The sequence below is a fragment of the Cetorhinus maximus genome, chromosome 1 (assembly GCF_964194155.1).
Source record: "Cetorhinus maximus chromosome 1, sCetMax3.hap1.1, whole genome shotgun sequence".
NCBI classification, from domain to species: domain Eukaryota; kingdom Metazoa; phylum Chordata; class Chondrichthyes; order Lamniformes; family Cetorhinidae; genus Cetorhinus; species Cetorhinus maximus.
The window spans coordinates 190,146,746-190,162,483 of NC_135879.1; the positions used below are offsets into that span (position 1 = coordinate 190,146,746).

Here is a 15,738-nt window from a genome sequence, read left to right on the forward strand (position 1 = left end):
TGAGCAAAATTCTAGGTCATGGAATAAATGGGAAAGCAGGCACTTGGATAAGAAATTGGCTGAGTGACAAGAAACAGAGAGTAGTGATAAATGGTTGTTTTCAGATTGGAGGAAATTTTGTAGTGGAGTTCCCCAGGGGTCAGTATTGAGACCCTTGCTCTTCCTGATATATATTAATGATCTAGACTGTGATGTGCAGGGCATGATTTCAAAATTTGCAGATGATGCGAAGATTAGAAATGTTGTCAACTGTGATGTGGATAGTCTTGAACTTCAAAAGGACATAGACATGTTGGTGGATTGGGCAGACAAGTGGCAGATGAAGTTCAATGCAGAGAAGTGTGAGGTGAATCATTTTGGCAGGAAAAATATGGTGAGACAGTATAAAATTAAGGGAGAGTCTCTAAAGGAGGTGCAGGAACAGAGGGATCTCAGTGTAAACGTACATAGGTCATTGAAGATGGCGGGGCATGTTGAGAGAGCAGTTAATAAAGCATATAGTATCTTAGGCTTGATTAATAGGGGCATTGAGTACAAGAGTAAGGAGGTCATGTTGAACTTGTATGAAACACTAGTTAGGCCTCATACTGCATCCTGTTCTGGATGCCATTTTTGAGGAAGGATGTAAAGGTAAACATAAGTGCTGGAAAAACTCAGCAAGTCTGACAGCATCTGTGGAGAGAAAGACAGAGTTAACGTTTCGAGACCATATGACTCTTCTTCAGAACGGACTTAACTTCAGTCATACGCTCTCGAAATGTTAACCCTGTCTTTCTCTCCACAGATGCTGTCAGACCTGCTGAGTTTTTCCAGTACTTTTTGTTTTTGTTTCAGATTTCCAGCATCCGTAGTATTTTGCTTTTATCTTAAGGATATGAAGGTGTTGGAGAGAGTACAGAGGATTTTCACAAGAATGTTTCCAGAGATAAAGAACTGTAGCTATGAGAATAGATTGGAGAGTTTGGGACTCTTTTCCTTGGAAAAAGAAGGCTGAGTGGAGACGTGATAGAGGATTCAAGATCCTGAGGTGTAAATAGTGAGAAACTGTTCCCACTCAAGAGAACATCAAGAACTAGAGGGCACAGATTCAAAATAATTGGCAAAAGGAGCAAATGTGTGTGAGGAAATTTTTTTTCACACAGAAAGCAGTTGGAGTCTGGGGGCAGAATTTTGACGTCAGCGTGCGGGGACCGGGCCCGACACGCCAACACGTAAAATGACGCACGATGACGTCAGGCATGCATCCCGAAGTCACCGCTCGCCATTGCAATATATCGATGGGCGGGCGTGCTATGAGTTCTGAGGCACACCCACCATTAATTAATGGGTCACTTAAGGCCCTTTAGGCATTAACACACGGCGATTTTTCAGAGCCCATGCGATTTTCAGTGCGTAACACAGGCACAACAGGCAGGCGGGTAGGCTACATTTTTAAAAATCTCATCCACAGACGGCATAAGAGAGGTGAGTGGGCTCGCGAATGCTAGGTGTTAGTCAGTTACTTTAGAAACTTACTGCTACTTGCTTGTGTGAACAGGAGAACTTCAAATCCCTTCAGAGCTGCTTTTACAGGAATAAGTCTTCAGGTCAGGAATTTGGAGGAAACATAATTCTTGGGGCCTTGCAGGTTTCAGGCAGCTTTCCCCTACCCTGGGAATGGGGGTTGTGCTCTCCACTGGAGGCACCTCCTCTGAGGAGGAAGAGAGGGCCAGAAGGGGGAGGAGGCCAGGAGTCCATATTCAGCCTCCAGGGGAGCCACCTTTTTGAGGACAGGCGCAGGCACAAGGGGCGCAGGGCCAACAGTGCAAGGTAGAAGGGGCCGCAGAAGACACCACGACCCTGCTGCCAGGGTTTACAGGCGGCGATGCAGCTACCTCAATATCTGAGGTACATTGCCGAAGGAGGCTCCACTCTCAAGGGAGACAGTGACCTCCATCTGTCAGATGATAGGCCCTGAGATCAGCTCCAACTGTGTGGGTGGACACCCCATGCCAGTGGCCTTGAAGGTCACGGCTGCCCTCAACTGCTGTCCCTCCGGCTCTTTCCAGGGGTTGATGGGTGATCTTTGCAGAGTCTCCCAGTCAGCTGTCCACAGCTGTGTCAAGTTAGTGACAGATGCTCTGTTCAGGCGGATATTGACTTTAATTCACTACCGCTCGGATGAGGCAGAGCAAGCCAGAGGCTTCACAGCGATTGCTGGGGTCCCCTGGGTCCAGGGTGCAATAGACTGCACACATGTGGCCATCAAGGCACCAGCAGGTGAGCCTGGTGCCTTCTTCAACAGGAAGGGCTTCCACTCCATGAACGCGCAGTGTGTGACCATAGGATGCAGATTCTACAAGTCTGTGCAAGGTACCCAGGCAGCTCCCATGACACTTACATCCTGAGACACTCCCAGGTGCCGAGGCTCTTCAGTGCTCCAGCCCGGCTGGATGGATGGCTGCTGGGTGATAAGGGCTGTGCCCTCAAAAGGTGGGTCATGATGCCCCTCCGCCATCCAAGAACAGAGGTTGAGCAGCAGTACAATAGGAGCCACGCCTCCACAAGGGCTGCAGTAGTTAGAACCATCAGTCTTCTCAAGATGTGCTTCCGATGCCTAGACTGTTCAGGGGGCGCACTCCAATACCCCCAGATCCTGTGTCACTGATAGTGATTGCATGCTGCGCTCTCCACAATCTTGCACTGGAAAGGGGGGATGCAGTGGAGGAAGAAGATGTAAATGCAGATGCTCTGGCTGCACACGATGAGTCCAGTAGTGAGTCCGAGGACGAGCATGCTCAGGGGAACGGTGAGGGGATAGACGCTGATCCAGGCAACCTCCAGGGAGGCAGGGACACCCGGAAGGCTTTGATCCAATGATCCTTCAGCTAGCCCACCACAGATGGACCTCCAACATATGCTAGGGCTGCAGGCTCCATATTCAATACCTGAGGGCAACATATGTCTGGTTAGGGACATTAACTATGTGCCTTTTCAATAAAGTTCAATGACAAACAAATCACATTATGGGTTCCTGTACACCTGCAGAAGTAATGAAGCACCGAGAGACTTGTTGAGAACTAAAACATTTAATGATTGCATACTGCAAAACAGAAAATGAAAATGCATTAAAAGGTGTTGAGCTGCACACCGAATGAGAAGCAACTAATACTGGGGCAACATAAAACCACCAGTGAAAAGCTCATGGTGTGCCTAAGGTGATTTATGCTTACATTTGCGGGTGCTACGTCTAGATTCTTCCCCCCTCGCTGGCACTGGCATTGGAGACAGCCTGCTCACTCTGCTGTCCTGTTGGCCTTGATGACCTTAGCCCCTGGAGCCTGTGCTGGCCCCGCCTGGAAGGGAGCAGCTAGTGGCCCAGCTGGCATCTCCCCAGTCGCCACAGCCTCATCGGATGCTACAGTTGCTGGCAGAGGGGCGGAGGAGCTGCTGCTCTCATCCGGAACACCCTGAGAGGAGCCTGCAGAGACGACAGGCAGCTCGTGCGCCAACTTGAGGTCGCTTTGGACCTCCCTGCTCACCATTGATGGATGGGCACCTAGCTGGGATACTTGGTGCCCAATCCATCTCCGACACTGACAGTGACCAACTGAGGTCAATGCCACTGTGACAGCTTGCAGGTCTGAGCGCATCCCCAGGAAGCCCTGATTGTTCTTCTGGAGGAACCTCTCCCTGAGAGTTGCCACTCTCTCCATGGAGGAGGCATTGCGCTCGGCCATGAGTGTCATTGCATTGCTGATGCTCCACATGGATTCCTCCATCACGGAGACCATGACACGCATTGCCTCATGTATCTCTGCCAGATCCTCCCACAGACCCTGCTGGACTTCCAGCATCTGCTGCCTCAGGGACAACTGCAGAGGCACATCGTCAGCCACTGACTGAGCATGTTCCTGGTCCCCAGCAGTCTTCCGATTGCCGGCGCCATGCACTCTCTGTCTCCACCTGCACCTCAAGCAAGTGTGAAGTGCCCTTAGCACTGTGCCCCAGGACACTAGCCGAAGATCTTATCCCCACCGAGGTGCTGGTATTTGCGCTGGTGCCTGCCTGGCTGAGGGGGTGTGACGCTGCTGCGTGTATATCTTCAGGGCCCTCAGGTGTCAATGGCAGTCCCGCTGCCTCCTGAATCTGGCGTGCTCCGGTGAGGCTGAAAGGAAGGATAAGGACATTTGATTAGTTGAAGTTGTGACACTGTTAATGTGTGTGCCTGGCCCCTGGATCAGGATGTTCTCCTCCTTCCATAATCAATGGGAAACCCAGGTTGGAAGCTGAATTCAATAAACAGTCAATAATGAAATGGTTGCAATGATAGACATTGTGACCTCAGTGCACGGCACTCTTACCTCCTGGCACCCCAACCTCACTGCTGCCGATAGACCTGGGCGCATGGCGCCTCTCCAGCTCGAGAGCCTCCTGCTCGTATCTGGTGAGTATGAGTAGGTGGGCCTGCCCTTCGCCAGCCCACATCCGTTCTGTATTATTGCGTGTGGTCTTCCCCTGAAAGGAGAGAGGAGCATTGATTAGCCCACCCTGTACCTGGATTGCCATTGCAGCCTGACCACCGCCTGAGTGAAACATTGCAGGGCTCATCCGATTCGTGACCCTGGAGCCGCCATACACTCACTCCGCGCAGCCAGGGCTGACTCCCTTGCCCAGATGCTGCCTCCATTAGATTTGCCACTCACTGTATGAGCTTCCAAAGCAAGGAGCACTACCACCTAGAAGGACAAGGGCAGCAGATGGATGGCTGCCCCGCCACCTGGAAGTTCCCCTCCAAGTCACTCAGCTCCCTGACTTTGAAATGTTTTGGCGTTCCAGCACTGCACCTCGGTACAGATCCTGGAGGCCACCCCCAAAACAGCACTGTGGGTGTAAGTTCACCACATGCAGCGGATACAGAAGCCAGCTCAGCACCACCCTCTCAGGGGCAACGAGGCATGGGCAATAAATGCTTGCCCACCCAGCGAAGGCCACATGCCGTGAATGAATCAATGCCATAACTAAATTCTGAATTGGGGGGTGGCCGGGGAGGGGCCAACCTAACTGCTGTGCTAAGTGACCAAAGCCATCACGGTACTCACCCTTCCTGATTGCAAGAGGTTGTTGAATCGCATGCAGCACTGCACCCAGGTGCGTCGTACCACATCATGGGAGCTGACCCCTTCTGTCACCTTCTCCCAGGCACATTTTGTCATGTGGTGGGGGGCCTCTTCCTCCCTTGGCACAAAGATGTGCCATGCTGCCACCTCCTCGAGGAGGGCAGCGAGGCACACATCTGAGAATCTCGGGGCACAATGCCCCACCAACCTGCCCTCCTGCCTGGCCTGCTCTCCAAGAGCGCTCTCGGACATCCTTCTGTGTGCCATTGTTGGCAGCCTTTGGAAGGTTGCCTGCGCCGTTTTTAAACAGGTGCCAGGTCACCATTGGACCCGGCAGTCATTGGACACCTGCCGCCGCCTGCCCCTTCCCGCTGTTCTCTGGATGCGATTCACCCTAGACGAGCCTTAATTGGCCCGCTGGTGTAAAATGGTGGCGCAGGGCTGATCCTGGGCGGCGATTGGCTCCGCGCCCGCTCCCACCCAGCCCGCCCGACTCAGCCCTGGAATAAACTTCCTGACAGGGTGATGGAGGCAGGTTTGATCGAGGTATTCTAAAGAAAATTGGATTGCTATCTGAAGAGAAATGTGCAATGTTACAGGGATAAGGCAAGGAAGTGGGACTAGATGGAATGCTCTTTCAGAGAGCCAGTGAAGACTTGATGGGCCGAACGGCCTCCTGCACTGTAAGGATATTATGATACTCCCACACACACACTCATTCACTCACACATACGCACACAAACACCCACACTCATTCTCTCACTCACTCCCACACACACACACACTCACTCACTCCCACACACACACACTCTCACTCACTCCCACACATACACACACTCACTCGTTCACTCACTCTCGTTCCCACACTCTCAATCACTCACCCACACACACACTCACCCACACACATGCACACTCACACACACACCCACACACTCCCAGCACACTCACTCACTCCCATACACACACACTCACTCTCACTCACTCCCACTCACACATTCACTTGCACACTCACCACACACACACTCTCTTTCACTCCCATACACTCCCACACTGACTCTCACTCACTCCCACACACACACACTCTCTCACTCACACCCATACACTCCCACCACTCTCTGTCACTCACTCCCACACACACTTTCACTCACTCCAACACTCACACTCACTCTCTCACTCACTCTCTCACTCACCTTCACTCCCACACTCACTCACTCACCCACACACATGCACACTCACACACTGTCACACTCACACATACACACACCCACTCACCCCCCCAGACACACACACACTCTCTCACTCCCATACACAAACACACACACACTCACACACACCCACCTACACACACACTCTCACTCACTCCCACACTGACACTCACTCACTCCCACACACACACACACTGATTCTCTCACTCACTCCCATACACTCCCACCACTCTGTCACTCACTCCCACACACACTTTCACTCACTCCAACACACACTCACTCACTCTCTCACTCACCCTCACTCCCACACTCACACTCACTCACCCACACACACGCACACTCACACACTGTCACACTTACTCATACACACACGCACTCACTCATCCCCCAGACACACACACTCTCTCACTCCCATACACAAACACTCACACACACCCACCCACACACACACTCTCACTCACTCCCAATCTCACACACATTCGCTTGCAGACTCACAGCACACACACACATACTCTCTCTTTCTTTCACTCCCACACACCACCACACACACACACTCATTCTCTCACTCACTCCCATACACTCCCACCACTCTCTGTCACTCACTCGCATACACACTCTCACTCATTCAGTCACTTTCTCACTCACTCCCACACTCACTCACCCACACACACTTTCACATACATTTTCACACTCACTCATACACACACTCACTTCCCCCGCAAACACACGCACACACTCTCTCACTCACTCTCACACTCAGTACCACACACATACACACACTCACTCTCTCACACACACACATTCACTCTCTCTCACACACACACACACATGCACGCACTGACTCCCACATACATACACACACACACTCTCTCTCTCTCTCAATCCCCCACACACACACTCCCACTGTGGTGTAGGTACACCCACAGTACTGTTAGGAAGGGAGTTCCAGGATTTTGACCCAGCGACAGTGAAGGAACGGTGATTGATTTCCAAGTCAGGATGGTGAGTGGTTTGGAGGGGAACTTGCAGTTGGCAGTGTTCCCATGTGTCTGCTGCCCTTGTGTAGGTGGTAGTGGTCGTGGGTTTGGAAGGCGCTGTCTAAGGAGCCTTGCTGAGTTCCTGCTGTATATCTTATAGATGGTACACATTGTTGCCACTGTGTGTCGGAGGAGGGAGTGAATGTTTGCAGGTGCGGTGCCAGTCGAGTGGGTTGCTTTTTCCTGGATGGGGTCAAGCTTCTTGAGTGTTGTTGGAGCTGCACTCATCCAGGCAAGTGGGGGGTATTCCATCACATTCCTTACTTGTGCCTTGTAGATGGTGGACAGAGTTTCGGGGGGTCAGGAGGTGAGTTACTCATTGCAGGATTCCTAGTCTTTGACCTGCCCTTGTAGCCATAGTATTTATATGGCTAGTCCAGTTCAGTTTATGGTCAGTGGTAACCCCCAAGATGTTGATATTGGGGATTCAGCGATGGTAATGCCATTGAATATCAAGGGGCGATGGTTAGATTCCGCTGGTGTTTGCTGCTCCTCCAATCACAAACTGTTTCTCTCCCACATTTGCTGCTGATAGGCTCACAAGTCAGGTTGGACAAGTCTGAGTTAGGCAGTGAGTTAGAAGGACAAGCACTTGAAGAGTCCCTCAATATGAGTGAGCAGAGACTAGTGGAAAGGATGGCCCTAAGGATAGCTTGCTGGAAGGCAAGCTCTGCTGAGAAGTGCAGTTGTTGACTTCAGTTGCTCAGCCTTCAAAGAAAACTCTTTTCTGCACAGGTGCAATTATATTATGTATTGGAAAGACTACCAAGGGGATACTGTACTACGTCTGAAGTTTTGGGCCATCCACTTCCTGTGTCACCAGCTCAAACTAATCTCATGCCATCCAAAGCTTCAACATGTGCTCTTCTAGTGAAATATGTTGATAGGAACTGTAAATACATCAGTGATCTGCATGAGTCCGCTTATCTACAGGTAAGTAAGAGTGATGAGGCCCAGTCCCATATGGCAGTATTGCAATGAGAGCAGCACATTTTGTTCTGTGAATAGACAAATTTGATGGGCAGAAAAACATCACGGTTCATCAAGGTTGCCCCATGTTGGCCAGACCATCCTGGCCTCTATCAGGAGGTCAGTATGCCTGCTTCTTAACCACCACTTAACCAATACCCAGACAGTCCCGGCAGCAGCTGAAGTGCTTTCAGGCCCAAGCTTCTAAAGGTCACTTACCACGAGCACCTCAAGGCCCCTTACATAAACCACAGCAGTTTTCCACCAGCTATGCTGAAACCCTGGAGGAGCCCCTTACAGGCAATGTTTGCTCTAAGATGTGCAGATGTGTGGCCATGCAGCAATCCAGAAGGTGCAACGAACAGGCCATGCACAGCAAAGACAAATCAGCATTGCTTGTAGGAATGGTAGAGTTAGGAAACCATAATTGAAGAAAGACACTGTGGATTCACACTTGGGTGGACAGTTAGTTCAGGGCAACCATTTTGACATTAAAGAATTACTATTTATATGGCTGGTCCAGTTAAGTTTCTGGTCAATGGTAGGCCCCAAGGTTTTGATAGTAGGAGAATTCAATAATGGTAATGACTTTGAATTTCAAGGAGATGGTTAGATTCTCTCTTGTTGGACTGGCACCTGTGTGCTGTGAATGTTACTTGCTACTTATAACCCAAGCCTGAATATTGTCCATGGACATGGACTGCTTCAGTGTATGAAGACATGCAAATGGTACTGATCAGTGCACAATCATCAGTGACCATCCCTACTTCTGACCTTAAGATGTTGGGAAGATTAGTGACGAAGATGGTTTGGCCCTGGACACTACCCTGTGCAACTCCTGCAGTGATGTCCTGGGACTCAGTTGATTGACCTTCAACAGCCACAACAATTGTCCTTTGTGCTAGTTATGACTCCAATCATTGGAGAGTTTTTCCTGATTCCCATTGTCTTCAATTTTGCTAGGACGCCTTGATTTCAAGGGCTGTCACTCTCACCTCACCTCTGGAATTCCATTCTTTTGTCCGTGTCTGGATTAAGTTTGTAATGAGGACATGAGCTGAGTATTTTTTAATTTACTCCTTTACAGGATGTGGGCATCACCGGCTAGGCCAGTATTTATTGCCCATCCCTAATTGCTCTTAAGAAGGTGGTGGTGAGGCCTTCTTGAACTGCTGCAGTCTATGCGATGTAGGTAATCCACAGTGCTGTTAGGAAAGGAGTTCCAGGATTTTGATGCAGCGACAGCAAAGTAATATAAATCCAAGTCAGGATGGTATATGACTTGGAGGGGAACTTGCACGTGGTGGTGTTCCCATGCATATGCTGCCCTTGCCCTTCTAGGTGGTAGAGGTCGTCGGTTTGGAAGGTGCTGTCAAAAGAGCCTTGATGCGTTGCTGCATTGCTCTTCGTATATGGTACACACTGCTGCCACTGTGCGTTGGTGGTGGAGTGAGCTAATATTTAAAGTGGTGGTTTACCTGGATGGTATCGGGCTCTTGAGTGTTGTTGGAGCTACACTTATCCAGGCCAGTGGGGAGTATTCCATCACACTCCTGACTTGTGTCATGTAGATGGTGGACAGGCTTTGGGGAGTTAGGAGGTAGGTGAGTTACTCTCCACAAAATTCCCAACCTCTTGTCATCACAGTAGTTATATAGCTAGTCCAGTTCAGTTTCTGGTCAAACATAAACCCAGGATGCTGATAGTATGGGATTCAGTGATGTAATGTATTAATAATCCATATCTCTAAGAATGATATGATTTTTTATAAATTGGAAGGACATTGAATTATTTGGACACTCTCCTGAGTTTTTTTCCTAAAAGCTTACAAGTTCACTTTGGTCTGTGAGCAAGCTGCTGCTTTTTCCAAGAAATCATATGACTTCAGTTAAGTAACCAGCAAGACACTTAGGGAAATAAGAATTATTTTGTTTACTTGTGTTAAACTAAAAAACTGCTGTTCCCAGACTGTGGGCTCCTGCTGATTGTCTGAAAAACACCTGCCCTGGGTGAAGTTCTGTCTGAACATGTTTTTTGGAACTCAGTGTGTGTCTTGGGAGCAAACTGTGAAGGAAGGTTGCTCCTCTCTCTCCCCCTGTATTGCCTGCAGTCCAGAGTGGGTGTTCACCTTCAGCCAGAAAATCCTCATCTCAGTATAACTCGTCTGTATTTGAAAGTCTTCAAGGCTGCGACAAGCAAGAGTTAAAAAAGACAGTGTTTCACGAAGATCCTTTGGAAAGAACTTCCAGACAACTACTTTGACTGGCACTCCGTCTTTGCATGCAGGAATACCAAATCGACAGCATTGAGGCCTTTTCAAGCTTTATCCTTTCTCATGCCTTATGCCTGCCTCTGCAGAAACCTTATTTGTCATGTCCTTTGTTTTTTGTGTGTGTGTGTATGTTGGGATTTTAAAAGGGGTAAATCGTTACACTTCCAAATTACAAATTTAATGTTAACTAGTTTTGCAACTTGCTTTAGAAAAGATGTTTCATTTCATTATAAATCAATTATTCTGAATTTATTGAAAGAAGCCTGGTTAAAGTCGCTTTTATTGTGGGTGTACCAGTAGTGAAGGTTAGGGTTTGGCCATTTTGGTGAGTGAAATAAACATTTACACCCTGTGGAGTTGTGGGACTAGAGAAACTGTGCACTGCTCCCATCCCTGTTATAACAAATGCCATTGAATGTCAAAGGGAGATGTTTATTGGTAACTGTTTGTCTTTGTGTACTACTGATTCAATAAAACTTCTTATGTATTGTTTCAACAACAAGTATTAATTTCAAACCATTTTGTTCTTTGCTAGGAAACTTGTTGTCCAAGCCCATTGTGAGCATCTAGAAGACATTTTAGCTCTTTTTGAAAAAGAAGAATATCTGCTGAACAAACTAGCTACGTTGGTAAGGCAATTTTTGCAATCTTAAAATGAGACAAAGTGGAAGAATATTTTTAGGCTACTGCAATCTTTAATAAAAGTAAACAAATCTTTCAATCACATATTGTGGGCAACCACCTTAAACCACCAGAGTCACAGGAGTTTTCATTATCAATTTAAAAAGCTGAGCTGGTGCCAAAGTGGACTTTTAGAATGGTCATTCTGAAGCAGACACGCGTGGGGTGATTTTCAAGTTGCTACCACCCTACTTACCATATATGTACAGGAAATTCATGAATATATTTTTTAATCACAGTCAGTTGACATGGTAACAACTCCCATTATTTTCGTCTCTGCATGCTGGATCATCATCAGTTTTTGCTCCAGATTTATAGACGAATGTTAGAAGTCAGGAAGGGGCTATTTTGAATACTCAATAAAGGGATGTTAAGCTGCAGGAAAAGCAGGATGCAGGTTTGGCACAATCTTTATGCAAGTCATTTGTTGGTTTTAAGGTATTAAGACTCCTACTTTAAATGTCCTTGCTTGTGTAAGTACTTCAAAAATTTTACCTGCTCCTCAAAACTGGCTTCCTCTCAGTTCTAACACTTACACTTCCTCTGCTTTAGGATGCTGCTACAAACCCTTCAAAAGCAGCTGCCCGGCTAGATTACCTGCTGCTAGATTAGCAAACTGCCTTACAGGAAGCATGTTTCACATAAGCAGTTCACCAAATTAATGTAAATTTTTTTAAAAAAATTCTTTCATGGTATATGGGCATCACTGCCAGCATTTGTTGCCCACCTCTAATTGCCCTTGAGAAGATGGTGATGAGCCATCTTCTTGAACCATTGCAATCTGTCTAGTGCAGGCACATCCACAGTGCTGTTAAAACCCCACCATGTAAATGGCATGTGCCCCACGCAGGGCCAGTGTAAGAGTATTAAGCGCCCTAAGTAGACCTTCAGCCTTGCGTCCCACAATTAACTTTCAAAAATGAATATTGTGCATTATTTTGAATAAAAATTCTACATTTATAATCATATTTATTTTACATGAAAAAGGAGAATATTATGATTGTGCATTCTCATTGTTCTACACTTAAGCAAAGGATAAGTACTAGAAAAAATGCACATTATAATGTGTAATATGGCTCAAATGATGTAATACCATGTGTTTCTGGAACAGTTACGAGACGACTATGCACAATTTACACAATCAATAATCATTATGATAGAGTGGGTAGGATTAAATTACTTTCTTTGATATTATTTACTGGCTCACAGTTTTGGAATACTCATGTAGATGTACAAATTTGCAAAGCTATTGTACAAACAGATGAGGAATATAATATGAAATTTTGGGAAAGACTGCAATGTAAATACATGACAATCTATACTATGTCAGCATATGTGGATGTATATTAGTAGATCTAGACCTTTCATTCCCTCTGCTGAAGCCTGTTTGTTTACTTATGTAGTTTAATGAATAGTTCATTCAGTTTTTTGCCACCCCTCCCCCAAATTTTGCCTATTGGTTGCAACAGCCCTAGCCCTATGCCGATTCCTTTAGTGGGCACAGCATACACTTGCTCAGTGGCAGCCCAATACGTGTTCAAATCAAAAATTGTCCCCCATTCTGTTTCCATTAAGTATTTATTTTCAATTTTCACATTGTCATCAACCAGTCTGTTTGCATTTATATAGTACCTTTCACAACTGTGGGATAGGCCAAAGTAGTTGCAGCCAATCAAGTACTTATGAAGTTTATTTATTGTTATGTTTGCTTACAACAAAGTCACAAGAATAGTATCAAGATACTGACTAGATAATATTTGTAGCGGTGTTTGCTGAGGGATAAATATTAGTTGGAACAGTGGGAGAAAAGACCCATGATCTTCTTCGACGAATGCCACAGATTCTAATGTCTCATCTGAAAGCTTCTGAATGCAACATTCTCTCAATGCTGCACTAAAGTGAAAACCATGATGATAAATCAGACATTCTCTCATGGCATTTGCTGACACAGCAGATCAATTTACTCCACTCAATAATAGAATCCTAGAAGTTACAGGAAAGGAAGAGGCCATCTGATGTGTGTTTGTGCAAGTTCTTCACTCTCCTCAAATTTCATTTTCTTGCTCAGTGCCAATTTCCTACCTTGTTAAGTACCCTCGGGAATTAACTTTATGGGAGGATCAATTGCATGTAATGGCTATGGAACTCCATTGTGTGCAGTGTCTGTGTCTCGAGATGAATTTCAAACTCTACATCTTAGAATTTTACATCACATAAGGAGGCTATTCAGCTCATCATGGCTGTGCCAGCTCTTTGAAAGATCTATCCAAATAGTTCCATTTCCTGACACTGTTTTCTTTTCAAGTGTATATGCAATTCCAATTTGAAAGTTATTATTGAATCTGCTTCCACCACCCTTTCAAGCACAGCATTCCAAATCATAACAACTTGCTGTGTAACACACACAAGAACACAAGAGATAAGAGCAGGGGTCGACCAAGCGGCCCATCCAGCCGGCTCCGTCATTCAATACGATCATGGCTGATTTTAGGCTTCAACACGACTTTCCTGCCTGCTCCAGACATCCCTTGATTCTTGAGACCCCAAGTATCTGTCTATCCAATCTGTGGAGCATCCACAACCCTCTGGTGTAGAGAATTCCAAAGATTTTAAATGATTCTAAATGATCACCCCCTTATCCCGAGACTGGTGCCACCATGTTTTAGACCCTCCAACCAGCGGAAACAACCTCTCGGTGTCTCCCCTATCAAGGCCCCTTCAGAATGTTTCAATGAGATTATGATTCTCAACTCCCTTCTGGTTCTTTTGCCAGCTGTCTTAAATCCCTGTCCTCTAGTTATTGACCCCTCTGCTAGTGGAAACAGTTTTTCCTTGTTTCCCAAGAAAAATCTATTTTGTTTGTTCACTTCCACCACTTTGATCCCCTCCACCCTTACCTCACTCTGACTGCTACTGGAACTTTTACATTCCTGCATAAGCTCCATGCTCAATCACTCCAGCAATATCCTTGCTGAGTTTCAACCTTTGTAATCAACTTATCAAAAATGTCATAACTTTAAAAATCTGCATTAAAATGCTAGCCTCATTAATAAGGATAATGAAACTACCAGATTGTTATAAGTTCACTAATGCATTCAGGGGATGAAATCTGCCCTCCTTACCTGGTCTGGCCTTCACGTGACACCAGACTCACTGCAATGTGGTTGACTCTGAACTGCCCTCTGAAAAGACCTACCAAACCACTCAGTTGCACCAAACCGCTACAGGAAAAGTGCGGTCAGTATTCCTACACCACATAGACTGTAGTGATTCAAGAAGGCAGTTTGCAAAGGGCATTTAGGGATAGGCAATAAATGCTGGCCTTGCCAATGACACTCAAATCCCAAGAACAAAATTTTTTTTTAAAGTCTCATCTCCCAACATTAAAAGAAACTTTATCTTCTTCTAAGTTCCAACAGAATGCCATAGTTACCAGTGTGCTAAATTCTGTTTGATATGGGATAGAACCTAATATACTGTGTTTAATGGATAAACAATTAATAAATATATAGTTAAAAATTAATGACCTCAACTAGGGTAAGGAGAATAATTGTCTAATACTAAATTCTGAGAGAAAGCAAATCTTTCAGGTACATTGGATATAGAAAAAGTCTACAGCTAATTAGCAATGAGTTGATGATTAGTAATGATCTCTCCTTGTTTATTGAGACAATCACTATTATCAGATGGATCAATTGTGCTCCATAAAACTTTTCCTTAAGTGCCATCTATATGAAATTGTGATTGTAAAAATGACATCTTACCTCATGGAAACCCTTGGATATGGAAGTATTAAATATACTACACAACCAAGTATTTTGAATATTGCAAAATTGCCTGAACAAATGATTTGTATTTCTTGGCAGGACTTCAAAGATTATGTAACACAGCTGGAAGAGATCCTGATGCAAAAATCTAAATGCATCCAGCGCATGCAAGGCCAAATCCATAAGTATCAAATTCATACTGGGACAGAGTGTGACAATTCAATCACCAAGTCGTCTGTATCTTAGTTTTTCCACTATACCAGTGCCTATATCCGACCTTCTTTCTACAATTTTGTGGTGATTGTTCACAATTAAATGCAAGTTACAAAAATAAATCTTTACACATCTTAACAAATTTGAGACCCGGTCTTAAACTTTGCTTTCCTCTCCCATTCTCTATGCCTCAGCCTTAATGACCTGCAGTTTCTGTCCAAATTGCTATTGTTCATGTATGACTTGACCAACTAATGTCTGTCTTCTTGATGGGGGTGGGGAAATGAAATAAATGTCATCGCTTTGGAATTGAGGTGACTGGTAAATGCAACATTGAACAATACAACCAATGCAGAGCAGTAATAAACAAAACCAATAGAATAGAAACATCAGAACAAGAGTAGGCCATTCAGCCTCAGGTTCCATCAATCTATGAGATCAGGGATAAATGTTTAACAATGCAGCCAAATGGGTATTACACAAGTCAGAAGTTGA

The 15,738-nt window shown here is 45.9% G+C and overlaps 1 protein-coding gene across 6 annotated transcripts in view; it reads left to right on the forward strand.

Moving 5' to 3' along the window:
• LOC144686144 (kinesin-like protein KIF24) overlaps window positions 1–15,387 on the forward strand; it is a 127,204-nt gene extending 111,817 nt beyond the window's left edge. For all 6 annotated transcript variants that reach the window (XR_013577880.1, XM_078551289.1, XM_078551292.1 and 3 more), the window contains 2 exons: window positions 11,118–11,211; window positions 15,130–15,387. Coding sequence is in view for 5 of the 6 variants with exons in the window: in XM_078551289.1 (XP_078407415.1) it covers window positions 11,118–11,211; window positions 15,130–15,276 (241 nt within the window). In the remaining variant the exon portion in view is untranslated. The remainder of the gene's footprint in view (window positions 1–11,117; window positions 11,212–15,129) is intronic.
• The last annotated feature ends 351 nt before the right edge of the window (window positions 15,388–15,738 follow it).